Genomic DNA, 19,921 nt, shown 5'->3' on the forward strand with positions numbered 1-19,921 from the left:
GGTAGCAGTATCCATCATACTTAGTGCTGTGTAAATACTGATGTTTGACTACAAAAAAAAAATATTTAAAAAAAATAACGCTTAAGGGGGATGGATTTCATCAAACTGAATTTGTTGTACATTAATGTATATTTTTACAAACCATGTTAAATATCAAAATTCTGAAACATTTAAGAAGTATCGACAGTTTTTTTTAAGTCCAAACAAACAGGAAAGGTTTGCACTCAATGCAGCAGCAGCCCTCCCCTAGCAGTACCGACCCCCCCCCCCCCCCCCCCGAAAAAAAAAACCAACAACAAAAAACAACAACAACAGAGATGAGGCTTGGTTTGATTAGATTTTATCTTTAAAGGTATTCTTGGCAACAAGTCACTCAAACCGAATCTCGCTCTAAATAAACATCCCCCCCCCCCCACACACACACCCCCCGAATAATTCAGGTCATCATTTGTCATTCGGACATTATACTCATCACAAAGGGCAAAGCTGGTTCTCAGTGACAGCGGACCAGTTTTACAACAGTGTGGTTTCCGAACTGGTAAACAGGGTTCCGAGATGTCTGGTGTCTTGGACGCACTTGCATCGCAGATCGGTGCCAGCGTTGAAGCAACAATCTTTTTGTTATCGTTATTTATAGGTAAAGCGAATTTGTGTTTATGTCAAAATCGGTGTCATGAGACCAATCGCATTTCCTACGTTATTATACATTATGCAGTGTTACAATGTTCATGCGTTTTCTTGAAGTTGAAATTAGGTCCGGTGTGCAATCGACAAAATTTTAAATTTTTATATTATTGTATGAACATTGTTCGAACCCTCATGAATTTATATAAATCAAATATATTTTGTTTTTACCTTATAAATTATTGAAATGAAATTTTTTTTATAGGATATCCTTTAGGATTTTTCCATCGTGCCTTTATACATGGAAAAGATGAAAACATTCACCATGTGTTTTTCACAGCAACAGGTCTTGCTGTTTATTATTTTAACTTTGGTAAGTTATTCCTGCATGATGCATTTTAACATTGGTAAACTTTCAGTGTAGTAAAACATAACTAAGATACCGGGTATCCATGGTATCATGTTTGTATTTTACTTTTATCATAGACTAGTCATGTACAATTAAAACTGAGAAGAAATCTGTAAGTTTTACGATTAAAAAAAACCCCTTCCAGTTATTTTTGAAATTTGTTGATACCAGAAATATGTAGACTACTGGATGCTAAAACAAACTTTTATTTACATGTATCAGTATGTTTGAGAAAATTTTTGCCTGGTTTTCAATTAAAAAAGTAGAAAAAAAGTGTCATCTGTCAATGACAGCACAATTTCATGTTTTGTATGTTATTTCCCTTTTTTTTTCAGGTTTAAATTTTATTCATCCTATTGCCAATATCCTTGTGATATATGTATTACTCAGGGTGGCAGGTGGATCCAAATTTTCAGTGGTCTTCAGTTTTATTTTTAACTCTGTGAGTATGACAATTTATTTATTAATTATTGTTTTAATTAACATAAAAGTGATACAACTCAGCTGTTTATCAAATACACTGTCACAAATACACACAATAAACATCACTTTTATTTTTACTCTTTAGTGTATATGATATTCTATAAAAAAGCTCTCTTTAATTTAAGATGTAGCTTAGGTCAAGCTCTCCTTTATTCTGCTGTTTGTTGAAGCAGATCTCACATGTTATCTTATCAGTGCTTTAAGAGTCCTCCACACACCTGGGAAAAGTTCTGCCTACAAGCCCATTCTTCTAAATTACTTGAAGATATGGATTTTTAGCATGTGTTCGACTTTAAAATGACCCCAGAAATCTCTATTTTGGGGGGGAAAAATCAACTTTTCAAATTTTAACGCTGTTCATGAAAATAAAAACCCCTGCAATATTCGAACTCGGGACCTGTGAGTTGATAGACTGAAGGAACACTCACTGCGCCACAGAGATAGACAACAAAGAATGGTGGTATAAACTGTTTCACAATGCGCTAAAATTGCCATGTTGTGACTTACTGTCATAAAAAGTACCAGTAGAAGTCAGGGGTGTCTAGGACCCTTAAGTGAAGTGTTAATCTTTTGTATAATAAAAAAAAAAAAAAGCTGTGTTTGATTGAACATTTTTTACATTGTAGTCATACCTTCTATATAGTTACGTGGAGAGTGTGAAATTGGAGGGCTACTCTATAACATGGAGCACCCCTCAGTGTGTACTCACGCTCAGACTCACAGCCCTCGTCCTAGACTACTATGATGGGAAGAAAAGTCAGGTAAAACAGGTGTAGGTCTCAAAAGAAAACAAATGAAAAGTCTCTAAAATACCATTGAACACACAAACCTATATCATTTCTGACAAGTACATGCACTGTTAAATTTTTTGTTTCATATAGGGCACTCATTTTAGTTTTCCTATGATAAATTTGGGACACAGTTTTCTAATGATTAATATGGAATATTAAATTCATTTTATTCTATGCTTAATTAAGGATGCTGAATTCGGTTTTGAAGGCCTGCAAATGGATTTTGGTCACTGAAAAAATATAGGCATTCATTCCATGGGTTGACTAAGCTTTGGACCAAAGAAATCAACACTGTTAAGAACTGGGAACTTTAAATTAGTTACATTAGTCTTTACCAAAGCAAATATGATAACCATTACCATAAGTATTTGTTGATTTGAATTTTAGGACAAGCTATCAAAAGATCAGAAGGAAAATTTCATCACAGACATTCCGTCGCTGCTTGCTATCTTTGGCCAATGTTTCTATGTGGGAGGAATGCTAGCTGGACCACAGGTAATTGATATAAGGAAAGCTAAATATAGATTGATGCTAGCAATCGTAACATCAGGTTTTAAGTTGATCTAAAACCAAACCTTTAATTTGTTGGTAAAACTTGGTTGCACAAAATATGTATTCATACAAATTTCTAATTTAGCACACACAAAAAATCCAAACAACCTATTTTGAAACTTTTTAAAATGGTAAACTTATTTATTATATTTTAAGTGGGACCAAGAAAAAAACTTTATTAGAGATATCAGGTGTAAAAATACTTAAAGAATTAGCTGTTTGCACTTCCAAAATCACTTAAACTTACTCATGGTTATTTAGATATTTCTGTACTTTTCAACTGTTACAATGATTATTTCAGTTTGGTATAAGGAAGTATTTGGCTTTCACCAGAGGAGAGTTCAGTGCAATAATGGCTAAAGATGCTTCACCAGGAATGAAGGACCATCCACCTGCCAGGTAATGTCTTTTATCCTTGTGGATGATGAGCAGGAACATGGATAAGAGAGAATTAAACTCCAGATGATCTCATGCTGTTTGGATTTTTTTCATATTTTTATAGTATGAAGACAGACAGACAGACAAAACACCACTTTCTCACAGACTCTCACACACAGCGAGTTGGTACAATGCATATATACAACTTTTGATTTCTTATAAAAATCAATATTATTATGCCCCCCCTTCGAAGGAGGGAGGGCATATTGCTTTGCTGCTGTCTGTTGGTCGGTTGGTCTGTCGGTCCACCAACAGTTTCCGTTCATTTTCTTTGCAGAGGATGAACATATTGAAATGAAATTTGGTATACAGGTTTATCATGATAATACATGTATCTAGGTCAAGTTCGATATTGGGTACGATTGAGCAATTTTTGACACAGGTATGGCCCTTGTATGTAGAAAAATTCCAGTTATTTGCAGTTTCCGCTCATTTTCTTTGCAGAGGATGAACATATTGGAATGAAATTTGGTATACAGGTTATCATGATAATATCTAGGTCAAGTTCGATATTTGGTACGATTGAGCAATTTTCGACAGAGTTATGGCCCTTGGACGTAGAAAAATTCCAGTTATTTGCAGTTTCTGCTCATTTTCTTCGCAGAGGATGAACATATTTGAATGAAATTTGGTATACAGGTTTATCATGATAATATCTAGGTCAAGTTCGATATTGCGTACGATTGAGAAATTTTCGACAGAGTTATGGCCCTTGGACGTAGAAAAATTCTAGTTATTTGCAGTTTCTGCTCATTTTCTTCGCAGAGGATGAACATATTTGAATGAAATTTGGTATACAGGTTTATCATAATAATATCTAGGTCAAGTTCGATTTTGGGTATGATAGAGTAATTTTCGACAGAGTTATATCCCTTGGACTTAGATAAATTTCACTTATTTACAGTTTACGTTCATTGTCTTTGTGGATGTTTCCAAGGGTGGGGGGCATAAGTGTTTCACAAACATCTCTTGTTTAGATATACATGTATTTATATCACCAAAGTTTGATTTTCGATCACAAATGCATCTAGTTTTAAATTGCCATAGTCTAAGTTTTGCAGTGTCTATGTGCTGATTGTACAGAATGTTTTTGTTTTTTCAATGACAGTATTGGCCCTGCTTTGACCAGACTCGCTCTTGGCATTTTATACATTGTCTTGTTCCAGACGGGCAACATGCTGTTCTCTGACGAGTACTTCTTTACAGCTCAGTATCAGGTTTGTTTGAACGGAAAGGTTAACTGTCAACTAAAGGAACAAAGAATATAACATACCGTGGAATCATTATTACATGTATTTGTGGGGGACCAATATTTGTGGCTTTTGTAGTGGGGTACCCTCAAACATTGCCCCCCCCCCTTTGAATAAAAATGATTCCACAGTAGAACCTGCTTGTGCAGGTGCAGAGTTTTGAATTTTGATTAAAATAATGGAAGTTCATTTTATAATAATTTTCATGATTTTATATTGTGTGATTTCATAATGATAATAAGAATACTGGAAATGTTTATCACATTTTTCTGAAACTGTATTCTTGTTTGTTTGAGATATACCACAAAATTTTGCAAAAAATAGCACCCCACAGAAAAATTCAGTTATAGGGTGATTCAGAGAACAAACTGTAATACATGTACTTGCAACATGTATGAGTGCTTTTTGATGACTCAGATTATTTTATTGTTACAATATAGTGATAGTAGAGAGTGCTTAAAATTGATTTAAAAAATATATGAAACTTGCCTTTGCTTTATGTTGCAGGAATTGGGATTTATCACCAAATGTTTCTACATACTGGTATGGGGACAACTTCATTTTAGAAAATATGTTGGAACCTGGTTAATATGTGTAAGTTTTGTAGGTTAAGATCACAGGAGATATATGTGAAAAGTCCTTATTAGACAGTATTCTCTCCTCTTGGCCCAATATAGCTGACACTTCACCCACAAGGTGACTCCAGATAAAGGATGTACAGTGACCGTAAGTCAAGTTCTTGGGTCAGAAGTCATGGTCATAGCAAACTGATGTAAAATTCCTTTTCTTTTGACTGAACAAGTTTTGCTCAGACTTTATTTGTTGAAGATTAAAGATGTGCAATGATTCAGAACTATTTAATTTTTTCAAGTCAGAGGTTAAGGTCAAAGCAAAGACTTTTAGTAATGACCTATATTCAAGCAAAGTCCTTATGTCTGGTTCTTTTATCATTGGAATTTAATACCCGGTAAATTCCTATATCATTTGTGTATGTGTATAATACCTAGCATAGGACATGTATTGTGACACATTGGTAGAGTTTTCCATATTGGTATTTGAAAGTTTTATTGACTCATATTTTTAGTTACACTTTAATTTGTTATGTTTCATTCTTTTCCAGGAGGGCATTTCTATTTTAATGGGACTGTCATACAATGGTAAGGATAAAAATGGCAACATTTTGTGGGACGGCGTGTCAAATGTAAAACTCTATCAGCAGGAAACGAGCAGCACATTCCGTGAAGCCATAGAGGCCTTCAACTATAACACAAACAAGTGGATGTTTAGGTGAATAGCCTTCTAACTTCGAATAAACATGTATTAATATTAATATATTAACTGATATTATATTAACTGAAACCCATAACAAAAAAGGTTGGGGTGTGAAGGGGAAAGCTATAGGTATCGTCCAGATACTATGCACATTTTACTCAATTGTTATTTATGTTTAAAGTTGGACAGTTGAAACAAATCACATTTTAAGGCAATACCAGTGAGTTTTCTTGTTTTTTGTGCTTTTTCTTATGCTATTTCTGCCAATGAGTATATTTTGGGATGAATGTCAAGCCCAGCTATGACCTAGTTTGAAAATAAAAATGAAAAGATCAAGGTAATAATTATAGATTTGAATTTTCTGGATGGGGAAAATAAAAATATGTAAGAATTTTGTTTTAATGCAAGCTTGGAGTTCCAATGAACAAGCTATTGAATTGATGTGGTCTGAAAGTACCTGTAAACATCTTGGTAGTATAGATGCGTGATGATCCCGTCATCAGGTGGATCCTCCTTCCTCGGTTGTTTTTGCGCTGTCCACTACAACCTCCAGAGGTGCGCCAACTGGGGTGATCAGCTCCCAGTCCGGGACCATCCAGCTATCCGCCTGTGAACTGATCTTACATTCACAATTGTTTCTCACTGTCTTCCCCACTGTCCCTCTCTTCTTCTCCACAACCATAGCGATGCTATTTCTGCCTCTCTGCTTAGTCGCCCTATGAGCTGTCTTCTTTCCAACCCAATAACTAAGATGACTCTCAGGGCTCGCCACAAGGATTGTCCAACAAAGCCCCGCGCGCCAACCTCCACTGGAAAACACCATACTCTCCACCCTCTCTCCTGACAAATCTGCAACAAGCTTCTGATATTTTCCCATTTTCTGCTCATATGCATGTTATATATACATATATGTATGTTACATGGAAATTTTCATGTTTATACAGTCTTAATATTAACAGTTAAGTGAGTACAACACTGGTAAGGCCAAACAAAAAAATAGGTTTGTTTCCGCTTTCCCGACCGACCTTAACTTAAACTCGCCGACCCAAAAAAAATTTCCAAGTTTTTTTTGTAAATTTCCGTTTTTATCCAAATTTTTTTTTTTTTTAATTTTTTATTCGGTTTTAAAATTTATTGTGTCCTCTAAATTTAAGTCGTAAAAACTTTTATAGAACTTATTTAGATGTCATCAGTGTTGTGTTTGTTATTTACAAATGGCATGTCGTGCCAGTTGAGTTCGAGAAATGTTCCCACCAGCCGGGGAAAAAGTTCATCCGACTCTAATTTTTTTCAGCCTGAAAGCGGAAACAAACCTATTTTTTTGTTAGGCCTAACCTAAGGAGGCTGGGTGGTCTACAAATTACCCATGGGGACTGCTGGAGATGATTTCTGTAGTAAAAAAAAATATCATTGTGTATTTTAGTAAATCCAAGTATTTTAGCTTTAGAATTTTGATGTTTTTCTATGTCTTAATATACAGAGCTCTTTTTTTAAAGGAGATAAATATAGTCTAAAAATGACCATGATCACCCAGCCTTCATAAACACGTGTAATATGTAACAAAAGGACTCTGGTTATAATTGCTTTATGTGTTAAACTGTCGACCTTTTTTGTCCTGTTTAAATTGGATAATATAGAAGAGTGTTTAGAACTGATCTTTTTATATTTACAGTTACATTTACAGAAGACTACAGTTTCTAGGTAGCAAGTCATTATCCCAGGCAGTGACCCTGTCATATCTAGCCATGTGGCATGGACTAGCGTCCGGCTATTATATGAACTTCTTCCTAGAATTCATCATGGTCAACACAGAAAATCAGGTAATATTTATTAAAAAAAGAAGTGTGATGAAATATTTGTAATTGTCAAAAAAGTATTGAAAATTATCCTTGGTATTTCCAACACTGTTAAGCTTCATCATTACTCAAACATCTTGTATATCATAAAATGTAAATTATATGACTCTTTCTTGAATGATTTATGAATGGGTCCAATTTTAAAAGTCTACTACTTTACATCTGTTGGAAACTGTCTGTGTATAAAGTAAATTTTGTCTGTTTTGCTGAGATTTGAACTCTTTGATCATTAATTGCTATGTTAAGGTGTGTTACTTAGCTTTGTCTGGATCTACAAGTTTAGTTTGCGAAATCAATTCGAAACATACTGAAATTTCTTTTCAGATTATGGTGCTGGAATATAGAATACTTCTTTTACATGAAGTGAACAGATCTCCAACTCTACAACCATTCCTTTGGCTGGTCAGAAGAATTCTGCTAACCTTCTCCATTAGTTATGCATTAGTCAGCTTTTGTATGTTAACCCACGACAAGTATTTACAGGTAAGGTCTCATTTGTAACCCCTCTTATAAGCTGTTTACTTTTATGATGGCTAGATGCACCAATACATTATTTAATGGATCTATAACTTAAGTATATTTTTGGATGTATGATTTCACAAGTAAGAAACTGATATACCATAGCTGTTATTGGCATTTTGTTGATAATCAATTTTTTTTTTTAAATTGTGGTTTTTTTTTTAAAGAGCTTAAATTCAGTCTCTTACTAGTTTAATATACTATGTAGATAAACCAAAAGAAAGAGAAATTTTTCAAAATGAATGTTATTGGGTAAAGGGGTAAGGGAGAGGCAGAGATGTTTTGATGAGGCATTGATATGTATGGGATTTTTTAAAATTTCCGATAAGCTTTGTTCAGGAATTACATGTACATCCAAGCTCATATACACCCGGTAATAAAAGGTTCTGTGAAGAAAAGATGTAGTGAACACTTCTCTCTCTCTTTAATTTCTTTCAGATCTATTCCTCTGTCGGATATGTAGGCCATGTGGTGTATTTAGGATTCCCTCTTGTTTACTTGGTACTGATCAGGTTATTCAGAGCACCCAAAAAAACAGACAGGTAAATCATATTTATACTTTTAATTTAATATAATGTGTTCAGATATAAAGGATATGTATCTTGGGAGCATGTTTCTCTAGACATCTCTTGTATGGCTAACAACTAAACATGACTATTGTGGATAAAAAATATCAGTATGATATGTATTTTGACATCTATACCACAGGGGCCAAGCCCGTTTTAACATTAATTTCAATCGAAAGGGGTCGAACTCCGACCCAGATAAAAAACTACCAGCTCACTTCAAAAGCCTAATAAATCAATTAATTTTTTAAACACATCTTGTTTGTGGTTTGTAATGAGTCTGTTAGTCTGTTGTCAGAGAGTAGTTTTATTACCAAACACTTCTAGGCTATTCAATGCATAGATATTTTAATAAAACTTGGATAAATTATACATCCATATAATTCGTTGATACAATCAGTGCAAGTACTTTTAAACTGTTCTTTATGATTTCAGCAAAGCCCAGTGAAAGAAGTTCAATAAAGGAAGATTTACAACCAGCAATTAGTCAGGGTTAATTAACTTATTCAACATGGCTGACTTTTTTACCCTGATTTTGTATTGATATTATTTATTATTAATACTTTAATACTTTAATGTTTCCAGATAGAGTAATCAACACAGTGATTGCTTGTTTAACAGCTTATTCATCATGAATGGGATTATTGTTTGATTTTATTTATCCTTTCATTGAATAATAGTATAATGATTGTAAAATGACTGATATTGGGAAGTTTTCGCTCAGCAATTGGTCTCTCTCCGCCGTTGTTTGTTTTCCTGTTGTGTGTTAACAATTTTACATTTTTAAATTCTTGAAAGCAACAAGACCAAAATATGCCCCCCTCCCCCCCCCCCCTCCCCCCCCCCCAAAAAAAAAATTCCAAATTTTCAAAAATCTTTTCTTCTCCCACACATTTGGTGAAAAAATTAAATGCATAATTATGATTTCTATGAAGCTAATTACCAAAACTGTGAAATTTATGGCCCCTCAGTCTGGGGTTCAGACCCTAGGATGGAGCCAATATGGCTATATGGTAAAATGTAAAAGTTTTTCGAAAATCTTCTTTTCTACTCCCATATATATACTTGTATTTGATATTTGAAAAAACTAAATACATGGTTATGATGTCCACAGAGTCATTTACCTAAATTGTGAAATTCCTGTTCAGGCTCTAGGACATGACCAGTATTGTCATAATAGTGAAAATATATGAAATTTTATTTATACCAAATCTTCTCTGTCACATATATCTTTGAGAAAACTAAATGCGTTGGTGTGATATCCATAAGATCTTTAATTTTGAAATTCATGGTCTCTGAGTAAGGGGTTAAGGTCCTTGGGTGGGGCCAATATGGCCACAAAGTGAAAATGTATTAACTGGAAATATTGATTTAAATATGTGTTCTATTTAAGGAAATCCTTCAATATCCTGTGCATAATATACTTGAGAACATGAGACTCCCTGACATGTCAGTCAAAGGGCTATGGTACTCAGGTGACCATCAAGGCCTGTGGGCCTTTTGTTTCACATAAGTACAAAATGAATTGGGGGGGGGGGTTATTTTGGACTTGGGAACCCTCGGCATGTTTAGGGTGGTTCCAGAGAGGGAGGTTGGGGGGGTCCTATAAAAGTCCTGAGTTTTAGAGACCTAACAAGTGAAATAACACCTCACATTATTCCGACTTTCAGATAATGATGTCGCAGGCATCTGAAGTTATATTTTTCTTATATTGTAGAAAATATATACCCTCTACCTAATAATATGTCTTATTAGGTAGAGGGTACATATTTTTATTATGAGAAAAATATATAACATCAGGTGCCTGTGAATGGTGTAGTGTAAAACATAACTCTGAGTACCTTTCTTTGTACAAAAGTACAAAAACCTGAATGAATTGTCCATAATGGACTGGTTTCCAAATAATTATATCCATTTCTTTAGTTATAGAATTAATTCTAAAAATTAATCCCTTTCTTATATTAAAAGTAATATGCACAAATTTTTAGTGAGTAATTGTTGCCTTGACAACGGGAAGAGAACTCTTATTTCATCACCAATGAATTTCGTGAAACTGTATGCAGATCTTATCACCACATATGACATATCTGCAACAGCTACCACCACTGTTAAAATGTACTCTGTAGTGGACATTTTTTATGTACTTGCTCATATTACATTAGCTGCAATAATGTAGCCCTCTCCCAATTTTTTTTTTTTTGGGGGGGGGGGGGTTAGTAAACATCAGATATAAAAAATCTGAGAGGGCTACATTATTGCAGCTAATATTACATATCCTTAAATTTATAAGATTTCATTGGCAAGTTTGTAAGGAAAAATGTACCGGTGTATATCAAACTTGCAATATTCAGTTTTTTCAAAAGGGGAAAGAATTTAATTGAATGCTGTGTATCTTATGTCTTATCAGATATCATAATATACATTTTTTCCTTCACTTCTCCTGAGTGAAATATGCACAATTTATAATAAAGAAATATATATGCTTATAAACTGTTTTTGTTCATGAAAGTTTTTTGTCTTTTTTTTTCATTTTTATACATGATGACGAAATATCTTTCTTTATACCGGTAATAGTCATGTATGAACGGTAATTAAACATCTCATATTAATTATCATAAGAGATTTCTCAATTCATAGAAGTGCAGGCACGTAGCATCGTTTTTGAAAGTGGGGGGGCCAGACTCATCCAAAAAATCTTGACAAGCAAAAAAAAAAAAAAACGGAAATTTAAAGTTTCCCTAAAGTTTCCCTAAATCTTCAAAATCCTCATTACCTTCTTTTCGTATCAATTTTTTACAAACTCCCAAAAAAAGTGGGGGGGGGGGGGGCAACTCCATGATAATTCAATTTTTTATATGTAAATTTTAAAAAATTTGTTGCTGCGAGAAAAAGTAGGGGGGGCCAGGCCCCCCTAGCCCCCCCCCTGATGCTACGTGCCTGAAATGACCCATGTTCAAGAATAATGTACCAGTATGAACTTTGTCTTTGATGATGAGGTATACGCCTCATTACCCATTATTTCGCCTACACCTGTGTTTGGACGGAAAGTACCTGTTACTAAAAATAGTTTCAGATACCTAGCTGTCGCAATATGATTTTTGAAACATAGATACTGATTTTATAATGGTGTCTGTAACAGCTGATTTGTCATAAATACGGAAAACTGTGTTTATAATGTCAGTTGATTATCTGAACTGTGATAAGTCGGAGCAAAATGCAATGGAACTAAGTCTAAATAGCTAGAGTACATGTAGGCCTATGATCTGTTTATATTGGGTATGCTCATACTCAGACAGAATTAAACAAGATATTTAAAAAATAAAAACCCAGAAGATTAGATACATGTAACTTCATCTATCAATTGTTTTCATGTCACAATTAAGTGAAAGAATATTTACTACTTGATGGATTCCATCCAGCAACCACAAAATCAAAAAGACTTCTGCTTTACCACTAGGCCACACATCTAACACTTTCAGAAGATGTGGTTACAATAATACCTCTGAGAAATTTTTAGGAATGCATCTTTAAAATGAATTTTGAAAGTTCAAAAATATATCTTTTAGTTGCCATATAATAGCTAAGTGAAAATAAATAATGGAGCACTTTTTCAACTAGATTTAGTATATTTCTAGTATAGAAAAAAATAATGGGAATTCTTTTTAATCTATAGAAGTCTATCTTTTAATCTGGTTTCTAGAATAATTTTCATTAACTGGGGGACAGCATCGACATAAAAATACAAGAGAAAAAAAAGTTCGGGCTCGTCCGGGATTTGAACCCGGGACCTCTCGCACCCTAAGCGAGAATCATACCCCTAGACCAACGAGCCATGTGATATTTATGCTGTAAGCGTATATAGAAAGGCATTTATTTATTTTCAAGCGTTTCTTCGACGTAGAGTTTCGATCAATGACCCACAAAAGTAAATAAGCGTAGGTTACTGTCTTCCTCCTTCACCAAGACAGAAAAATGGCATGGACAGCCAAACAAATGCTGCTTGCAGTGATGATGGTCATCACGGGCTCCATAAACACTCTGTCGACGAAGTAAGTGAGAATACGATGTACTGTAACTAAACATAAATCGACTCTGTAAAACTGTCGTGTTATATCGTCTGAACCCGAAAAAAATACCGCATTTTTTCTATTTTCGGTTTGCAGTATCTTCCCGGTTCCTACCTTTATTAATTCATTTATAAATTCATGTTCTTAAAAACTATTTTAGGGGTTCTAATAGTGTTCGATTAGATAAAAATAGTGTCAAAAAGCTTCACAAGAAAAATGTCATCGGCACGTGACCCGTATAAAAAAGGGGGGGGGGGGGGCAAAGAGGCAGGAGCTCGTCACGATATGCATTTATGTGTTTTATACATTATGTTTTATTCTGTAAAATACGTAAGTAAAAGTACATGTAACGTTACATGTATTTTATTTTACATCGTCAATGTTGGGGGTGTTAAGCAAACACAGAATAAATTTTTATATTTATAAATGATTGAAGAAAATGTGCTGCATAAATATCTTACAAAGTTTAGTAGGATAGGAGGAATGAGATACTATGAATGAAAAAAAAAATATTGCTGGTCAGGGAGTCAAACCTTGGACCTGTACAACTTTAGTCAGGAGCTTGTCCACTTTGCAGTAGCTATCCATGCATGTTAATATATCAATGGTCAATTCATATTGCCCTAACTTTATCATTCCTCCTTCTGTAACTTCTGAAAGATTTAGGATTTCATAGATCAACATGTCACAACTGAGAATCCAAACAAAATATGTGGAGCTACATTTTACAGACTAATTGTCACTGTTACTGGTTTAGTTTAACCACTGGTACATGTACCTGCCGGTTTACCCTGACTAAGTCCAATTCATGGCATGTAGGCTATATCACATGCAATGTGTATAATTTTAACTTTCTTGGGAAAAGAGTGGTTGATATACTTCAGAAAAATGCAGTTGCAATAGGTTTGATTAAAAAAAAGCTGTAAATTATTGATCATCAATTGAATATTGAATAAATTATTTATTACTCAAACAAAAAATCATTCCTCTCTCCTTTTTTAAAAATAGTTTTCACCCTAAACAGCTAAAGACACACCATAAGTTCACCTTGTTGTAGGGAATTATTAATCATATTCATATTTGCCTGAACAAGGAACCTGATGGACCAATTGATGTAGGAGAGGAGGAATGATCAAATATCAATGAAAATTTTGGTATATGTCTGGACTGGGATTTGAACCAGGGGCCACTGCAACTCTATGGTTAAGAGTCTTGCCACTGAGCTTACCAAAGTCAATTTTGTCCCAACTACTACATCAGTTTTGAATGTAATTTTGTGCCAAATATTATTGATACAGTTCCTTTAATCACAATGAATCTATTGGGTTCTTCTTATGTTTTGTAGATGGGCAGATCGGCAGTCGGCTGAAGGTAGAGATGGTAATGTTCATTCCTTTGATCATCCATTTTTACAGGTAAAGGAAAGCCGTTTTGATGCATGTAGTTTTTTCATGATAACCAAATTTTCCTTAGAAAAAGTTAGTTTTGTTGCGCATATTTAACTTCCTGTTCACATTGTTGCAACTAAAAGTGGGGCATTGAAGTTAAAATGTATTTTTTATGAGTTTTTCGTCTGTTTAAAAAGAAATACCAGTAATGTAATTTGTTCTTAAACTGTTTATTTATTCAGGCAGTTGGCATGTTTTTGGGGGAATTTTCCTGCCTCGTAGTCTTCCAGATAATCAAAACATACAACAGAGTCCGACGCCCCAATCAGGAACAAAACCTTGGGAACCAGAGCTTTAATCCCCTGATATTTCTGCCCCCGGCTCTCTGTGACATGTGTGGGACATCTCTTATGTATGTGGGACTCAATTTAACATACGCATCAAGCTTCCAGATGTTGAGAGGTAATGGAAGAGATATTTACGGTATTAGACTGAAATAAGGCTACTGCAGAAATGCACATGAAAGTTGTGACCAAAAAACTTTATAGTCAATGAATATTTGCAGGTTTTAGATATGTATGATGTGAAAGATTTTTGATAACCTATCTGAGTATAATTTATTTTTAAGTTGTTCAGGTCTATTTTGCTCAACTTTTAGGAACAAAATTGAATTCCCCATCTTTTGACCTAAAGCTAAAGTAATCCAGGGCTTAAAAAAACAAAAAAAAAAAAACAACCAGTTTATGAGTAAGCCTTCTAAAGGAAATCTCTGACAGTGGCACATTAAAAATATATATGGATCTCTTGCTAATAAAACATGTCTCAAAATAAGTAAAAGTGATAATTTTATTTGTTTACTGATCATTGATGTATGTTTATATGAGCATTTTTTATAATGAGTCAATTTCACATATTTGTTAATGATCAATTAATTTAAAAAAGATATTTATACCCCTCACAAACAAAGATTCAGGTGGGGGGGGGGGGGGGGGTTGGTTATATAGGAATAACCTTCACCTTGAATCAATCGTCTCTGCTCCATAACTTCTTTCTTTTGGAGAAACATGGGAGATTCTTACTACATACAAAGATTGCTTAATATGACCTGAGGGTGTTCCATGATTTTGATTCAAGGTCTTTTGGGTAAGTTCAAGGTCACTGGAAGGAAAAGTCATGTCCAGACTATTTTTTTTTTTTGGAAAAAACATTGGAAGTTTTCACACAAAGATTGCTTATGACCTGAGGATGTGTCATTATTTTGAACCAAGGTCATTTTGTGGAAGTTCAAGGTCATTGTTTGAAAAAAATTCATAAAATTTGTCTATGTCATATTTTGTAGTGAAAAATGAATAGAAGCTAACAATTGCTAGTGACCTGTTAATATGTCCTTACCTTGAGCTGTGGTAATATGTAGAAGTTCAAGGTCACTATAAGAAAAATAGTGCATTCGGTTTTCTCCAATAGAGAAATACTTGGGTTATTATATTTTCTTAGTAGGGGTATCATTTGTGAGCTTGCTCACAGTACCTCTAGTTGATATTGTGCAAAAATGAAATTACATGTTTAATATTCATTGTAAGGCAAGAACCAATGTATGTGAAAGTATGTTTATATAGTAGATCTGATGACCTTTATACATTCTGTTTATTGCTGCTTAGTTATGGCTTTTAATTGATTGGCATTAAATTGCTGGATTTAAAAATCATTATTAATTACAAAAAAATTTGTTTGGCTTTTGAGTTCAGAATCCAAAAAAAAAGCTGGAGAAATTCTGAATTCTGAAACCCATTTCAAATTGTTAGTGATAGTATAAAGGAACCACACTGTAAATTAAAAAAAAATGTTTCCTGACTGTGCCTTGTAGAAATCTGATGATTTCCTTACCTTGCAGTTTTATATTTTTTGCTCATTAAACATAATAAGATGACACCATAACCAGGGTTCCATAACCAGGGTTGATGGAAGACGGGGGTGAATTTTCACTGCTTTAATGACCAGTATTGCCTGCTTCAGTATCTTAATTATTAAAAATAATACATGTATTGCTGTCACTGGCAGTGTGGCATCGTCTATTATCTTCATTTGAACATTTTCTGCTTCACCTCTGAATCTTTTCCAAACTTATGTCATCTTTATTAGGTGCGGTCATCATCTTCACGGCTCTTTTGTCCGTTGCGTTCCTTGGATCCACGATTCGTAAGGTGATGTGGACGGGGATCTTCATCATACTGGTGGGCCTGGCATTAGTAGGGGTGTCTGATATCATATTTGGAAATACTGGTGCTCAGACAGACACCAATGGAATTATTGCAGGTAAACTGATCGGTCACTTTTAATGAAATCATATCTAATAATATTCAAGTACCAGTACATGCATCTTCAAGGCTTGCTTTTGTTGTCAGTTTGTCCTAGCTGCAAATGTACAACTGTAGTCAAAATGTCTGTAGACTTTTGTATTGGATATTTGCATACCTATACCTTAACATGCAGATGTTAAGGTATAGGATTTATACCGTAAATTAAAAACTACTTGATATTAATGCAGTTTTTCTTGCCCACTAAATTCCAAGTTTTCTGCATGTGAGGAACTGTAGCACTTGAATATTTCTATAGAGCTACACATCTCCAGCTATTGTTGTCATTGATCATTGATTCAGTGCAATGCCAATTTTTTTTTTTACAGGTGATCTCCTCATCATTATGGCCCAAATCATTGCTGCTGTACAGATGGTGTATGAAGAGAAGTTTGTCACACGCTACAGTATACCAGCCATGCAGGCTGTTGGTTGGGAAGGTAATTAATTCAGTAAATTGCACTGTAGCATTCGGTCAAGAATTAGAAAGTATGTAATTTTTATACACAATGTACAATCATGTACAATCAAACCTGGTTATCTCAAACTCCTTTGGACCAAATGTTTAAGTTTGTGAGATACCAGAGAATTCAAGATACATGTAATTAGGTAAAAATACTTTAAGAATACCTGTTAATGGTTCGCACTTCCCAATCAATTTATATTACTATTCACTGGGGTTCAAGGTATTGATGTTCAAGATACTATAGTTCAACTGTATCTATCCTTTTCAGAGAGAGAAATGTTTTACCTTTGATTGTGTACCAGTTATCATAAATCTGAGATAAAAAGATGTGTAGCTTTAAACCTTGAACATAAGCTAACACATATGGTCATATTATATTACATTGATAGGTACTGTATTGTGTACCAATGCCAGAGCTAAAATAAACATACAGAAATAAAATAAAAAAGATTTGATTTTTTTAAGGAATAGGTAACAGAGTACATAAGTTATCAGAGATATGATTGATCCCATGGTTGTAACAACTATCTATTTCTTTATTTGCAGGATTTTTTGGGTTCATCGTCCTGGGAATTTTGAACATCATTTTCTTTTACATCGATGCTGGAGCCTTCAGCAAGTTACCAACTCATAAATTAGAAGACCCAATAGATGCTTTTATACAAATTGGAAATAACTGGAGGATTCTGCTAGCCACAGTTGGTAAGTTAATTAAAAATGATGAAATAAATCAAGGGAAAAAAAAACCAAGTATTTTAATCTGTAATTAATTGATTTAAAAAGCAATATACATATATTTTAATTCCCTTCCTTGTATTTTTTTTTTCTGTTCGTTTCCAGGAAACGTTGTTAGTATAGCTTTCTTCAACTTTGCTGGGATTAGTGTAACTAAAGAACTGAGTGCGACTACACGCATGGTGCTAGATAGTGTGAGGACCCTGTTCATCTGGCTGATCACGCTCTTCCTGGCTTGGCAGGACTTCCAGATCCTCCAGCTGGTCGGCTTCGTCATCCTGCTGTCAGGGATGTGTCTGTACAACAACATCATCATCGTGCCCGCCTTCCGGTACTGTCAGGAGAGGAGGAGGGCCGGGCGCCACATGACGCAAGTCGGAGGGGAACACGAAAGACTTGTCAATGACACAGCGTCAGGTTTGTGGAGATTTATGTGCGATTTAACATGTTTAAATGGCGTATATAAGAGTTTCTTGCAGTTTCTCGGTCACACAAAGAATATCCCAGATGGTATTTTCAGTGCAAGTGAAGTGAGGTTACTTTGAAAAATTTTTATTTAAAAAATGGGATATTGATTTGAGTCTGTCAATTAGGCCCTTGGTCTGTCTGTTATTCTGTCAGTGTGTAACATTTATGTACTGGTACTTATAATTGCATGCTAAATAACCTTAATAGGAGCCACTTGTGAAATGTAAACTTATATACATGTATATTGATTCTGTGTTTACACAGATTATTCATCAATATATAATTTGATTGTAAACTGTTTTCTTTCCATCAGGTACAGGTGGATTCCAAGATCCTACAGCTACCTAGACGTCTTAGATGTCTTAGAGACAGAGGAAATTCAGAATTCCGTGGAATGATTTTCCTCTAAATTGAAATGTTCAATTCTGTGATATTTAAAAGAGCTAGGACCTCTTGTTCATAGTTTGTGTATTCATACAATTTCACATACCCAGTATATGTTTATTCACGCCTATACAAATTTACATTCATTGTTAATTTGTTATCTTTGTTAATTACTTACTACTTGTTTTCTTAAAATTTGAGTTCACTTTTGTAACTTTAAGGGAAAAAATTGTGTCCATATCTGCAAATTGTTAAATGTACATACGGAGTGCATTGTAAATGTACATGTATATTAGCTTATGTGTTAGTTTCAGAGTCAAAAGTTTTAATCACTAAACTTTTTAAGTATTTTTAAAAATCGTCATAAATTTTATAGCATTTTAATTTCTTATTACAAGGGTATTTCTATTTTTAACATCATTTTATATCATTCACATCTTATTAGCATCAGATCTCGCAATATTTTTAATTAATCTTTAACAATTTCAAAATTGCTGGTACTGATTTGTATTTACAGTGTAATTTATTACAGTAGTTTGGTGACTATGCTATTTTCAAATTGTTGTTGTCAGAACAATTGTTGTTGAAAGCAGTGTTTGCAAGTTTTAAAACCATTTTGTAACATAGATATCTTTATACTATTTTTAGAATTGTTTTAGGTTATTAAGCTACCTGGTAGATGTCCCCGGCAGTAGAAATTTTTTTTTTCTTTCACACAAGTATAAGGGACTAGATTTATAGGGGAAAATATCTTTTTTGTCAAACAGGTCACGAAAAATAGCAAAATTACAATGGCTTTAAGGAAGCTATGTTTGTAAGTGTCAGGAAAAAGTGGAATTTTATAAGGAAGTCCAATACAAGGCAAGCCACATAAAGGTAGAAAGAGAGACTTCAGTTAAACATGATACATTGTAAGCTAAGAAGACTGAGTGAAAGACACAATGCATGAGGAAGTTTTAAATTTTAAATCATTTTTACAAGACATTTAAATCTCTAGATTATGAGAATATTTTATAAATGTATGTCTCACTGATGTGTTAACTTTAATGGAGCATATCCAACAGCTCAGTATAATTTTCTTTTTCAGTAAATTCAGCATTCAGTATTATATAATGGGTTCTTTCTTTTTTTTTTTAACTTTTTCATTTTTGGCCCAAAACCAGTTCATTATATTTTTTGTTGTTCAGACAGGTTGATACAGATAAACATGTTGGTCCCATAATATTTCATGTAACATTACTGTGTGTACATTATGAAAAATTTGACTGTTGTATATTCAAGTTGTGACCACAAGATTGT

The 19,921-nt window shown here is 34.0% G+C and overlaps 2 protein-coding genes and 1 non-coding gene across 3 annotated transcripts; 2 read left to right on the forward strand and 1 right to left on the reverse strand.

The window, feature by feature from the left end:
• The first annotated feature begins 491 nt into the window (after positions 1 to 491).
• Positions 492 to 10,684, forward strand: LOC128189977 (lysophospholipid acyltransferase 5-like). The gene is made up of 13 exons (XM_052861822.1): positions 492 to 637; positions 890 to 997; positions 1,369 to 1,475; positions 2,143 to 2,277; positions 2,695 to 2,802; positions 3,161 to 3,258; positions 4,406 to 4,514; positions 5,055 to 5,141; positions 5,668 to 5,834; positions 7,492 to 7,639; positions 8,000 to 8,158; positions 8,633 to 8,736; positions 9,196 to 10,684. The coding sequence occupies exons 1-13, from the start codon at positions 556 to 558 to the stop codon at positions 9,206 to 9,208; spliced, it is 1,425 nt and encodes a 474-aa protein (XP_052717782.1). The 5' UTR covers positions 492 to 555; the 3' UTR covers positions 9,209 to 10,684.
• A 1,836-nt stretch (positions 10,685 to 12,520) lies between these two features.
• Positions 12,521 to 12,592, reverse strand: Trnap-agg (transfer RNA proline (anticodon AGG)). Its single transcript has one exon. It is a non-coding gene; the product is annotated as a tRNA-Pro (tRNA).
• An 80-nt stretch (positions 12,593 to 12,672) lies between these two features.
• Positions 12,673 to 19,513, forward strand: LOC128188126 (solute carrier family 35 member F6-like). Its single transcript, XM_052858980.1, has 8 exons — positions 12,673 to 12,809; positions 14,173 to 14,242; positions 14,458 to 14,677; positions 16,355 to 16,528; positions 16,899 to 17,009; positions 17,582 to 17,737; positions 17,876 to 18,187; positions 18,552 to 19,513. Exons 1-8 carry the CDS (start codon positions 12,733 to 12,735, stop codon positions 18,584 to 18,586), a joined length of 1,155 nt encoding a protein of 384 aa, XP_052714940.1. The 5' UTR covers positions 12,673 to 12,732; the 3' UTR covers positions 18,587 to 19,513.
• Positions 19,514 to 19,921: the final 408 nt, after the last annotated feature.

Source organism: Crassostrea angulata, chromosome 6, assembly GCF_025612915.1.
Source record: "Crassostrea angulata isolate pt1a10 chromosome 6, ASM2561291v2, whole genome shotgun sequence".
Taxonomy (NCBI): domain Eukaryota; kingdom Metazoa; phylum Mollusca; class Bivalvia; order Ostreida; family Ostreidae; genus Magallana; species Magallana angulata.

Coding starts and splice junctions, on each gene's coding strand:
- LOC128188126 (XM_052858980.1), top strand. CDS start 12,733: ATGGCATGGACAGCCAAACAAATGCTGCTTGCAGTGATGATGGTCATC. Junction 12,810..14,172: donor ATAAACACTCTGTCGACGAA/GTAAGTGAGAAT, acceptor TATGTTTTGTAG/ATGGGCAGATCGGCAGTCGG. Junction 18,188..18,551: donor TGTCAATGACACAGCGTCAG/GTTTGTGGAGAT, acceptor TCTTTCCATCAG/GTACAGGTGGATTCCAAGAT.
- LOC128189977 (XM_052861822.1), top strand. CDS start 556: ATGTCTGGTGTCTTGGACGCACTTGCATCGCAGATCGGTGCCAGCGTT. Junction 5,142..5,667: donor TTGGAACCTGGTTAATATGT/GTAAGTTTTGTA, acceptor ATTCTTTTCCAG/GAGGGCATTTCTATTTTAAT. Junction 8,159..8,632: donor CCCACGACAAGTATTTACAG/GTAAGGTCTCAT, acceptor AATTTCTTTCAG/ATCTATTCCTCTGTCGGATA.